This window comes from Hydra vulgaris, chromosome 15, assembly GCF_038396675.1.
Source record: "Hydra vulgaris chromosome 15, alternate assembly HydraT2T_AEP".
Taxonomy (NCBI): domain Eukaryota; kingdom Metazoa; phylum Cnidaria; class Hydrozoa; order Anthoathecata; family Hydridae; genus Hydra; species Hydra vulgaris.
The window spans coordinates 34,402,501-34,416,444 of record NC_088934.1 but is presented as its reverse complement, the minus strand read 5'-3'; the positions used below and the strand labels follow the sequence as shown (position 1 = coordinate 34,416,444).

At 25.2% G+C, this 13,944-nt stretch overlaps 1 protein-coding gene across 1 annotated transcript in view; it reads left to right on the top strand.

Annotated features, from left to right (window-relative positions):
• Nucleotides 1–259: 259 nt before the first annotated feature.
• Nucleotides 260–13,944, top strand: part of LOC100199325 (AP-1 complex subunit gamma-1) — a 28,594-nt gene continuing 14,909 nt past the window's right edge. Inside the window, exons 1-8 of the mRNA XM_065819308.1 lie at nt 260–505; nt 2,846–2,970; nt 3,057–3,113; nt 7,198–7,282; nt 7,351–7,447; nt 9,928–10,004; nt 10,085–10,180; nt 13,594–13,674. Coding sequence (XP_065675380.1) covers nt 260–505; nt 2,846–2,970; nt 3,057–3,113; nt 7,198–7,282; nt 7,351–7,447; nt 9,928–10,004; nt 10,085–10,180; nt 13,594–13,674 — 864 coding nt within the window. The remainder of the gene's footprint in view (nt 506–2,845; nt 2,971–3,056; nt 3,114–7,197; nt 7,283–7,350; nt 7,448–9,927; nt 10,005–10,084; nt 10,181–13,593; nt 13,675–13,944) is intronic.

Genomic DNA, 13,944 nt, shown 5'->3' with positions numbered 1-13,944 from the left:
TATATATACATAATAAGTTAATAAATGTTTTAATCTTATTTGAAAACAAAAATATTTTTGATTTTTCTTTTTGTTTTAAATTTGCATCATGTTTTAAAACAAAAGTATTTTTTACATTCTAATTATTTAAATACAATTTTATAATTAAATAGTAAATTATTTTTGAAAGAGAAAATCTATGAGTATATTACAGAATATGTTGTAAAATGAATAAACATTTTAATGAAAGCATTATAAATATGACATTTTTTAACATTTCATGGCAGTTATTAAATTTTGCTCAATTTTTAGAGTACCCAATAAAATGCCAGCAAATGTGAAACTAAGAGATTTAATCCGTTCAATTAGAGCTGCTCGTACAGCTGCAGATGAAAGAGATGTTATTTCAAAAGAGTGCGCTCTTATTAGAACATCTTTTAGAGAAGAGGATAATGATGCAAGATCAAGAAATGTTGCAAAACTTCTTTACATCCATATGCTTGGTTTTCCTGCTCATTTTGGTCAAGTATGTTTTTTTATATTTTCTCTTGAAACATTTGGTATTGATAAAATTATTTATCATCATTATCATGATAGTAATCATCATCAACATTATTATTATCATCAACAATGATTATAATATATGTAAGTATTGATGCATTTTATTGACTGTAAATCAGTCCTTAAAAAAAAGAAAAAAAGAAAATGCATTATTAAGACATGTACAAAAAGAAAGTTTATTTTAATGCAATCAATTAAACTAATAATTTAAAGTTTTTTAAATAAATTTATTTATGATAATTTTATTTTTAATAGATTTATTTCAGAAATAGAGGTATATAATTCTAATAGGTCTTTTCTGAGTTAATATTAGTTATGAGAAAGTTTGACTTCAACATAAATAAAACAAATTTAAATGAAGTGTAGCGTAATATCTAATTTACTTATAATTTTATAAACTCTATTTAATTTTTCTAATAAAAATATGATAATCATAAAAATGATAGTTAAGCAATCTTTAATAATAAATATATCTAAGTAAACAATATATGATAGTGTAAATTTTTTTTTCCCTATAAATTAGTTTAAAGTTTTATTTATATGTACATTGGTTTAAAGATTTTTACTTCAGTTTTACTTATATTCACATTTTTTATATTAATTTTAGTGGTGTAAAATTACATTTGTAGTGTTATTAAAAGTAGTGATTTGGCAGGGTGACCAAAGTATTGTTAGTTACAATGCAAGAATAAATTTAATGAGTAATTGTACATTATATTATCCTATCTATTGAGGCATTTTATATTTTGGTATGTGATTCCTGTTTATTGAAAAAAAGTTGCATACAAAATTCAGCCAAAATTGAGCAGTTTCTTGTAAAACCATAACAAAAATATGAAAATAAACATTTATAGTGTAAATTATTGTGCAACAGATGATTTTTTAAATATGTTTGTAAAAGAATAATTATCTCTTTGAAGCCAGGTAAAATACGTAGAACTTTTTTAGGTGGAGGAATTTAACTTCAGCATCACCTTCCAGTTCGATTTCAGTTATGACGTCAATCCATCGCTTATGGTTGCATTAGGTTAAAATATATCTCGTTTCTTTAAAGTAATGAATGAAACAAAACGTTATGCGATGATTTTGATTTATTACTAAAGCAATTAACTGCAAAACTAATTGCCGTTTTTGAAATAAATATTTAGCAGAGTAGAGTTATTTCAAATAGAACTTATTTTTTGTATTGTTCAATGAATACAAATATACAATCCCATCATTATTTATACATTATCAATAGATAAAAAAATTCGACACTTGTTTTAATGATTATAATAGTTAACATATAATGATTGCAAACCTCAGTGTTACTCAAAATAAGAAAATATGAAAAGCATTTTCTAAAATGTGTTCCAAAATAATTATTTTTTGTTACTTACCAACCTGGTTTTTTTTATTTATTTATGAAATGGTTGCTTAGATAACTCGTTGCAAGGCTAGTTAAAAAATTATAATAAATTGTGTCTTGGGAAAATATGGAATATTTAGACTATTATACGAAAATGTATTATCTTCATAGTGCTTAGAAAAGATATTGCTTTTTAAATAAGAAAATAGTAGACCTTTTGTCAAGTTTGCCAGTGAGTTTTGGTTAGCCACAGAAATTAATTTTTCACTAATGAATTTGAATTTGTTTATTCATATATCAAATTTAAATCAACAAGCAATAGGCTTGGTCAGAAATATTATAACAATATTTTATTTTAGCAGTGTTTTAAAAATTTCATTTCATGGAATATTGTCTTTTATGTAGTTGCGCCTCTGCCTTACACTTGCTTCCTCAGTTTTTGTTACAGAGTTGGTAACCAGGAGAGTGCACAATGTTTCATCAAAAGTCTTAGTGAAGAAAAGTGGTCTCATCTTAGTTGTCTCATTGTCAATCTTAACATTAGTTTGTCTTTTTTATTGACTTTGTACAAAAGATTTTCTAAAAGTGGTTTTAAAAAACTTGAAAAGCTACACTTGAAGTTGGTTCAAACTAATTTAGATATTGAAGCTTTGAACAACTGAAGAAATTGGAGTTATGCTAAAAACATTTATATTTTTTATTATTATACTAGGTTAAAAACTAATTATCAAAAAAGATAATTTTATATGTGTGTGTGTATATATATATATATATATATATATATATATATATATATATATATATATATATATATATATATATATATATATATATATATATATATATATATATATATATACCCTGAAGCCCCTGGCAGCAGGTTATTTCAGTATGACATCAAACTGCTTACCTAAATCAGCAGTATAAGATACATATATATATTTACTTTTATTTCAGCTGGAATGTTTAAAGTTAATTTCATCACAAAAGTTTAATGACAAGCGAATGGGTTATTTAGGAGCCATGATGCTTCTAGATGAAAAGCAAGATGTTCATCTTCTTATTACGAACTGTTTAAAAAAGTAAGAAGGAAAACTTAAAAATTTTTTTGTAAGCATAAAAATTAAATTTTGCAGTATGCACCTAAAAATTTTTTTTTTTTTACTAGCGATTTGAATCACTCTTCTCATTATGTACAAGGTCTGGCTCTTTGTACTCTTGGAAGGTAATTTGAATAATTTAAAAAGTAATATAAAGTTTATTATTTTAAGTAATATATATATCCAGGGCATGACAAATTGTCTTTTTTAAATGAATGTTGACATTCGTATCCTTATTTATTTGCAAATGTCTAATTTAAGAGATATATGTCAAATAAGGGAGTTTTATTTTCAAATAATTTTTTTTCAAGTTCTCAGCCCCCCTACCCAAGCTTTCTAAGCCAGTCAACTGGCGCCCTCTAAAATATAAGTTTCTCATTACAAAATTCTGTTTTTATTTTAAACTGAAATAAAATACCAGGTAGCATCAAACCATCGTTTACATACCTGCCTTACAAATTTGCAAGCATTTATGGCAGAAAACAAAATGGATACGTTTTTTTAAGAAAATATCTCTTATAATTATAATGTACACAATCAATGCCTTTTTAACATATTTCTGTGTATCAAAACTACTATGACTGTACAGTGAGAGGTGTTCATAAAACTACAATGGCTTTGCAAACGGTAAAAAAAAATTTTTCTAAAAGGAGAAAAACAAAAAATTATAAATAAACTGATTTCAATATTACTCATTTTGCGTAAGACTAGTTTTTTAAGGACTTACTATAAAGGGGTGCCTGAATAAAATGTCCGCCCAAAGTAAAGTTTATTTTTATTTGATTCGTCATTAAAACAAATTTTCAAAAATAAAAAGATATGGAATCACTCGCATTAACTCTCAGCTATACCATCTTACAAGTCAGCTTATGAATTAACGTTATTAAAATAAACATTTTTTACATGCAAAAAATGTTCAATAAAGTAAGGGATGGGTGAGTATGATCAACTTTAAAAGGCGCATGCTCTAATTAAAAAAATATTTCTTAATTTATACAACTTTTTCTAAATTAAAACTTATTTAATTATTAAAAAAAAAGGGGTGGGGGTATTTCAAAAGCGTATGTACTTTTTAGGGGGAAAAGGACTTAAGAATACGCATGGCAACAGGGGAATGAGTATCAAAATTTTAAATTTTTGGCATATGTACTTTATGGACAACCCCTTAGTCTAGCGTAAAATTTCATTGATAGTGGGGGCTATCATGTATAAAAAATCTTCAGTCATTCATAGACTGAGGGTTTTGGCAGGTATTATCTAGATTTATTACAAAATATAAGAGATATATGTATTTTGTAATAAAACAAGTTTTTATTACAAAAATATAAAACTTTGCATTGAATTTTAACTTTGAAAGTAAAAAAATATTTTTTTACAGGAATATTTCAAAAAAATTTTAACATGCAAATATATATAAATTTTTTAGTTTTTTGTGATTGTTTTAAACTTTAATGTCCATGGTCCCATCTTAATGTCTTTTCTGGCATTACAATATTTTGAAAATCTGTATTTGTGTATTAATATCCAATTCATATATAGAGTATTACTATTAATTTTTTTAAATAGTTTTAACATTTGACGAACTTAATGTCAAGTTTGTAAGCATTCATAAATGTGTTTTTTTCTGTTGCAGTGGTAAAATGGTTGCTTTAAAAGTTAAAGTATGGTAACCAAGTCCCTGGTTGTACAACTTGTTTCTTCACACAGTGATCACACAGTCTTTTAGCCAGTTCTTTTAACTTTTTATATTGAGATTGAGATTTTATTACAAACTAAGAAACAATTGAGTTTAATGAAAAATGTTTTAGGTTCCACTTGAAAATTGACTGCTTCAATTGCTTTGCCAAAGAAATGGCTATTTTTAAATAGGAGTGAGAATGTTTGACTAGTACTTAGTATTAGTGAGCTTGAATGGTGAGATGATTTGCATATTATTTATTGTTGCATTGTTGTAGTTTTTAATCATGGTATTTATAGTTACACGGGCTTATATGCTGCATGAAAACCGTGCTTTAATGTAGACCTTGACCACAAATTGGTTCACAAATTTCAAAATGCTTAACTGTAATAAGCTTATGAATAGTCAATAAAGAATGCTTTCATTGTCTTTGTTATAATAGTTCATTAAATTAAATTAAATTTAAATAAAATGTTCATTTTGCTCATGTGTTTTTTAAAATAATTTGTTATAATTTAAGTAAAAAGTTTGTTTTTTCTGTTATCTTAAATATTTTATTTAAAATTTAAATAAAACATTCGCTTTTTCGTTTTTATATTAACCGCTTTATAGAAAAAAGTTACCTACCTGACCAATAGAAATCAGCAAACATAATACAAGTTACTAAAATATCTAATCCGCTCTTATCTAATGGCTACCGTCTGATTGCCATTACATCCACATTATGCAAAGTTTTTGAATGCATTATTACCAGTTTCAATATCTATCACACCAAGCACATATGTGTCTCAAACAAATAGTTTGGTTTCCTTCCAGGGGGTTGTACAATGGATGCTATTTTTCAAATTATAGAGGACTAAAGTTATGTTAAAGGTAATAATAAATAAATTTTTGCAATGTTCTTTGATTTTGCAATGTTCTTTGATTTTGCAAAAGCATTTGATCTTGTCAGTCATGACAAATTACTGCCAAAGTTAAAAAATATTCTACCTAGCTGGCTCACTTTCTGGATTGGGCTTACTTATCTAACCTCGCCAAATAAATAAAACTAAAATAAACTAAACTAAAATAAAAATAAAATGATTTCACCACTGACTGGAAAGGTATTGAAGCTGAAGTACTTCAAGGTAGTGTTCTTGGTCCAATTTTGTTCATCCACTTTATTTCTGACATTAACGCCTATCTCCCATCTGAAACCATTCTCCAAAAATATGCTGACAACATCCTAACTTATATAATCTACGATAAAGTTCCTGCCAAATTACCTCAATCCATTGTAGATGGTGTTGCACTCTGGTCTGTTGTCAATGGAATGAAACTTAAAAGCTCCTAATGTAAAATCATTAGAATTAATCCTAGGTGCCCCAAAATTCAAGTTAAACCTTCTCTCATGCTCAACAATACTGAACTTGAAAAAGTTAACAGCCAAAAATACCTTGGAATCATGCTCAATGAGAATCTTAATTGGGATGAACAATGGACAAAAGTGCACAGCAATATAAAATCAGTTCCATATCTACTTAAACGTCTTACTTAAAAGCAAATTGGACACACTCAGCCCAACCTTCTGCAAGTCTATAGATCTTGCACTATTATTCTTTTGATATATAGTGCTCCTGTTCTTACTTCGTGCCGTCCTGCTGCAAAAAAAGAGATGCAGCATTTCCTTAAAAATGCTTTAAACATTGGAATTGATGTAACCAATTTGAGCAGCTTCAATATTAGTTTTGCCATTGAAGTGTTACTAGACAAGGTTTGTATTAATATCCTTAAAAAGATCCTTGCTGACTCCTATAACCACTAAATTAGCTCACATTAACAGCAGAAACCCAAACATATTCCCATTTGTTCTGAACAATGCAAAGACCATCACCTTTCAACAATCTTTTATTTAAAAATATTTCTGTATTCTATGTTATGGTATATCCACAAAATATTGGGAGCTCTACTGCCTTTTCAATACATAAATGTTTGCCTGCAGTGTTGGCAGGCAAACATTATATATGTATTGAAACCCACCTTTTTTTAGTATTTAATGATGGATAAAATTGTACAGTTCATTACTTGTAATGCTATTCAATTATAAATAAAGATTTATAATAAAAAAATAAAATTGATAACTTTATTTAGAGTTTGAATAAAATGTTAGTTTTGTTATTTTAATTACGTTATTTAAAATTTGAATGAAATTTTTGCCATTTTTAATTAATTTAAAATATCAAATAAAATTAAGTTTTAAAATACTAAGGTCTGTAATTTTTTGCCGACCTCAGACACTATAAGGTCAGCAGTTAAGTTGGATTGCTGAATGCCAATCCTAATTATGAGGGCTGAAAATGGTGATAACATTAAAGCAAAAAAAATTTGCAATTATAAAGTACAATGTTCAAGTATTAAGTAACTTTGTAAAAAATTTTATTGTTTAAAATTGTAAATTTAATTTTTATTGTCGATGTCAAAGTTAATATAAATTTTTTATTCAATTTTTATTTAATTTAAATTAATCTAATAAATGTTTTCTTTTTTTTTAGTATATGTTCACAAGAAATGAGTAGGGATTTAGCTGGAGAAGTGGAGAAATTACTGAAGACAGGAAATTGCTATATAAAAAAGAAGGTTAGTTAAAAAATTTATTTAAACCAGTATATTTTTAAAAAACAAGTAATAAAAAGTTTTGATTTTAGGCTTGCTTATGCGCTGTACGCATCATTAGAAAAGTTCCTGAGCTGATGGAAATGTACATTCCAATTACCAGATCACTCATGAGTGACAATAACCATGGTAATAATTTTTATTTATAAAATTATTCCAAGGTAAGAAGTTAGCCAAGTTCTAAAATAAAAATATTTAATAACAAGGATATTGATTTTCTTTAGAACTTATAAAATTCTTGTTATATAAATTTAATATAAAAACAAACAAACACCAATTAAACTATGATAAAGTTTGTTAAGTTTTGGCAATATAATAAAGTTACTATTAAGTTTTGGCAATATAATAAAGTTACTAGTTTTGGCAATATAATAAAGGCACTATAATAAAGTTTGTTAAGTTTTGGCAAAAACTTAGATTTTTTAAAAAAAAAACCTGGCCCAGTGGTTTTTTTTTGAGGATAATATTGGGGTTTTTTTGGGTTGTTTTTTGTTTTTAATATCTGTTAAAACTTTTTTGTTTGTTTAATAATATTAAAAATAGTTTTCTTTTTTAACTTTATTCAAACTATATTTAATGAAAATAATGTTTTTTTAAAACTATTTTATTTATTTAAACTATATTTTATAAAAGTAATGAGTAACTGAAGTTGAGAACAATTCATTGTTTTTTGTGACTATTGTCGTGCTTTGCTTAGCAACAAGATAAGCAAAAGGTAAGAACAAAGTTTAAAACTTTGCCAAAAGTAATTAGAGTTTTTGCACAAGCGTGCAGAAGTTGACAATTTCAATCTGCCAAAATATTTGAGTAAAAATAGTGATAATATATTTCCAAATAATTTAAATATTAGTACATCTACTCTGATAGCTGGATCATCATCTCAAGTTGGAACAAGTTTTTCAGCATCGGTTAGTTCCATAGGTTCGACCACACCTTGTAAGAAGAAGTGGGTAATGTCATCATACACGATCTCAAAAACTAATATGAAACAGAAATAAAATATTGATACTAAGATAGCAAAAAAAAGTTTCTGTGCAAATGTATCATTTAAAACTTTTGAAAATCAAGAGTTTTTAAACATGATCAATTTATTGACATCAGGATATAATCCACCTAACTATAAAGTGCTTTGAGGAGATCTCCTAGGTAAAGTTTATAATGAGGTAAACAGCAAAATGATGGATCAATTTATCCAAGAAAAGATGACAACAACACTAATGCAAGATGGATAGAGCAGTGTTAATAATGATCCGATTATTACTCACTGTGCATATGACAAACTGAAGTCTAAACTTTTATACATAACTGATTGTGCATTAAATTAAAAAACAGTCAAGTATTCTAACAAACTCCTTTGCTATGTTGTTAAAGATCTTAAATAAAGATACAGATGAAGAAGTATTTGCAGATAACTGAGATAACAGATAATTGAGATAAGATTAAAAAAATGAGGGTTTTAATCAAAAAAAATATCCAAATCTTTTAACATACTTGTGTTCTGTATATTAGTTAAATTTTTTAAAAAAGGAAGTAATACAGATATCATAAAACATGTGGTTGAAGTGCAAGGATTTTGATTACAATTAAAAGATTGCGATGTGTTTCCTACAAGGATGTTGAGCGATTAAATTATGTCAACAATATTCTACAGTGATTAATGGTGAATCATTAACCAGAAAAACAAGAAATCTCTTCAGAAAAAATTGCCTGAAGGATTTGCAAATTTATTTCTAAACTTCAAACTTGCTCTTCTAGCTCAAGATCAATAGAAAAAATATTTTACTGGTTTTTTTCTGGTCAAGAGTTAGTAATAAATTAGGAAATAAAAAGGCAAAAAAGCTTGTGCAAATATATAAAAAATACAAAAGATAGTTGGTCAAAAGATTATTTAAGTAATTGTTCTTATCAAAAGTGTATTTGTTCAAAAATATCTTATAGAGTGAATCTTTTTATTTAATTTGTTTGATTTCCAAAAATAATATGAAATAAAAATATTGTTTGAATTGAAACTTTCCATTATAGTTACTATAATATGTTTCCAGCCCTGCTTTTTAATGCCAGCCCTGCTTTTTAATGCCAACCCTGCTTTTTAATGCCAGCCCTGCTTTTTTAATGCCAACCCTGCTTTGTTAAGAAGAAAAAATTTTAAAAGTGTTTAAATTTAAATGATTTTAGTTTAAATGTTCTAATAAATTGTTTTTTTATTTTTGATGTTTTGCTTTATAAAATATTCAACTTTTAGTGTTATACATTTTTTTTTATAATTTTCAACAAGTTTGTAGTAAGTTTAGTTGTTTAGTAATTTTTCATTTCAAACTTTATTTTAACATCATTTTTTATTTATAACTAAATATTTATACACTTAATATTCAGATTTGTAAATTAAAAGAAATTAAAAGAACATGTATTAAAAAATTTTACAATTATAGTTGTAATTCTTTTTATTTTCATTGTTGATACATATGTATTTTTTTTTTAATGCAATTTTATTAAATCTTTATTATTTCTTCCAGGTAAAAGTATGGTGTATAAATTATGTTTTTATACTTAAAAAAAAATGCTTTGTGTAATTGTGTTTTTTCTAATCTATCCTAATTTTTATGAATTAGGTGTTCAGTTGACATCAATTGTATTAATATCAGAAATGTGTGTTCTAAACCCAGATGTTACTACACATTTTAGAAGGGTACGTTGATTACTTGATTGATGAAAAAGTTCTAATATTTTCTACTATATTAAATATTTTAGTTAATTTTTTCACTTTAGTTTGTTCCTAACTTAGTTCGTTTGTTAAAATCACTGACACAGTCTGGTTATTCCCCAGAACATGATGTCAACGGAATAAGTGATCCATTTCTTCAGGTTATTGAAGTCATTTTTTAATTTTTATTTATTAGTTTAATATATTTAAACTTTATTTAATATACATTTACTATAATATTATATATATATATATATATATATATATATATATATATATATATATATATATATATATATATATATATATATATATATATATATATATATATATATATATATATATATATATATATATTGTATATAATAATATATATAACAAATACTAATAACTTATTTTAATAACGACCTGAACTACATAAAAATTATTTGGAAAAATATATTCAAAGAAAATTACTCAATGAAATCATACTGCCAAAATGAGCATGTGCAACATTCTTAATTTGCCTAATGTTAATTCCTTTATTGATCCTATAATATATAATCTTTAAAATAAAAAAAGTTGCGGACCTAAAATCTACCTTTTCTTAAATTTAGTCATCACATAGTCTTCAAGCCTCTTTGCGCTATGATATATGATTCATTTCAAAGTAGCATATTCACTGAAGTTCCCAAAGTAGTCAGATTCATTTCAATATGTAAAAAAGGTTCTTTTGATTTGATTTCTCAAACTGTTGACCCATATTCTTGCTTTCCAATTTAAGCATACTTTTAAAAAAGCATTACAGGAATAGAATTACAAGTTTTTTCTTTATAATTACAAGTTTAGGCCATTACAAGTTTTTAAAAAAGTTCAAATGCTTATATAAACTTCAGTATGGATTTCGAAGCAAACATTTCATTACTGTCACTTTTATAGAAATACCTGAGAGGATTAGAAAGGCTCTAAATAACAAGCATTTTATATGTGGAGTGTTAGTAGATTTGCAAAAAGTTATTTTAAATAAACTTTAAAAAATAAGTTGATAGTTAATTAAACTTTCTAAAACAATTTATTTATTAAGATATCCACTAAAAACTCCATCATTTTTAATGTCATTCTGTTTCTTGAGAAATAAAGTACTGGCTCTTTGATTATTATTATATTAAATCTACTTTTGTAAATAACATTTGGCATCAATACAAAAAGTATCTTTAATATTTATAACTTAAAATCAATTTATCAACATAGTGTTATATTTGGGTTTTCCCTTTTGCAGTTAATCTTTAATGATAATTTTAAGAATAAGTGAAGAGTTATATTATTTATAATCCTTATATTATTTATAATTGTTATTTTTATTAAAAAGTATATACAAGATTATTTTTAAAACAGTTTTTTAAATTAAAATAATTGCTTTGGAATGAAACTTTTAATATTGTAAAATTGATTCCAATCTTTCGTTTGAAGACTATTTAAATGACTTAAAAATAAATTTCATAAGATGTAATAGCATGCTGGTCAAATTCCAGTTATGTAAATCTAGAAATTCTGCTTATCATATAAGATGCTAATTTTGGGTCCTTTCTAAGTTATGCTTGTCAAGTGTCATGTATGGGAGCAATCCCGTAAACAGAGTTTTTAAGGCTATTCTATCTTCAAAATAAAATAACTTTAATCTAGTGTGCTATATTGTATTTCCACTATACAAAAACTAAAAAACTTTGTTGTATTCCTAGCTGTCAATTTTTCTGAAATTACCAATCCGAAAATCTTTCAATATCATATAACAACTATTTTTAATTAAAAATGCTAACTGTTTTTTTTTTTTTTTTCTTAATCAGTAATTTAAACTCAGTTGTTTCAACAACATTCAGCTAAGTATGGAAATAAATTCAATAAACTACCTCCTGAATTAAAAACTCTCAATTCAATCTCTGACTTCAAATTTATTATTTTCAATTACCTGTTAAAAAAATACTATTAAATATTTCTACAATTTTGAGGAATATTTCTACAAGTTTCAAGAAGTTCTTTATTATATTATGCTATAAATATATTATAATTATTATATAATATAATTATGCTGTAATTGTTTTTATCAATGTAATTTTCATCATAATTAATTGCTATTTGTACTCTCTCTCTCTCTCTCTCTCTCTCTCTCTCTCTCTCTCTCTCTCTCTCTCTCTCTCTCTCTCTCTCTCTCTCTCTCTCTCTATATATATATATATATATATATATATATATATATATATATACAGTACAATATATATAATATATATACAGTGCTTGAAGCCAGACGGGATGTCATCCTGTCACCTTTTAATCCCACCTATTCATTGTTATAAATCTCTATATATAATAATGAATAGGCGGGATGGTATTTTTAATTTACCGAATACCATCCCATTACTTTTTTTCCCCCACTTCTTGCACTGTGTGTATATATATATGTATGTATATATATATATATATATATATATATATATATATATATATATATATATATATATATATATATATATATATATATATATATATATATATAAATTAGTAAAAAACACTTATCTAACTTTTATCTTCGACTTGAAGTTTTTATCTTCGACTTGAAGAGAACTCTTCCTGATGATCCAGCAATGGTGAAACTTCAAGTCGAAGATAAAAGTTAGATAAGTGTTTTTACTAATTTATTATTGCTCTGTTCTTTAAGAACATTGAGCACTCTATTTGTAAAATACACTAACATAATTTACATTGAGTGTGATGGCGGGTGCCATCACACTCGATTCTTGACCACGCAAATTATATTTAGTTGCGAAAACTTGGCCACAGCTTCTAAGATGTTTTGAGAACATTTAAATTAATGCATGTTTTCATGTATGTCCAAAACTTTTTGACATGCTAAAACAATTAAATTCGTAAATAATCTTTTGTAATCAAGTGTTTTAATATTAGCAAAGTGTTTTTAAACTAAGAGATGATTTACTTTTATTATTTGTTTATAAAAAGAAAATTTTTATTTTTATATTTTAAATTTCTTTATTAAACGATCATTAATAGTAAGTTGTTACTGTTTATAAAAGTGTCACTAAATTTTGTAATAAATATTACAAAAGAGAGAAGTTTAGAAATAATTTATTCTAATTTATTTTGTTTTAGTTTTTTTCTTCGTTAAGAATTCATTTCTTTTTTTAGTTAACTTTTTTTAGTAGTTGTCTCCCATCAAGTTAGGTTTTTTTTTGTACTTTTTGAAATGTTCTCGAAACATCTAAAAAGCCATGACCATGTTGTTGCAACTAAATTTATATGCATGGTCAAATATAGAGTGTGATTGCACCCACTTCCCTACCAAGCCTGATATATATATATATATATATATATATATATATATATATATATATATATATATATATATATATATATATATATATATATATATATATATATGTATATGTATATGTAAATATATGTGTGCGTGTGTATATTTACAAATATTCATGTTTGCAAAATATATACATATATACAATATGTATAATTAAAAATATATATAAAATATATTACTTAAGTTTGTTTGTTAAATTTTTCTATGCAGGTGCATATCTTGCGATTATTGCGAATACTAGGGCACAAGGATTCTGATGCAAGCGAGAGTATGAATGATCTGTTAGCTCAGGTTAGATATATATCAATTTATCAAATTTTAAAGTTTATAAACACTTATCTACTACACTCATCTTTATGATGTTTGAAATGTGATATATAATTTTTGATGTTTATGATGTTTGAAATGTGATATATGATTTTTGATGTTTATGATGTTTGAAATGTGTTATATACGATTTTTGATGTTTATATTTAAAATGTGATATATAATTTTTGATGTTTATGATGTTTGAAATGTAATATATGATTTTTGATGTTTATGATGTTTGAAATGTGATAT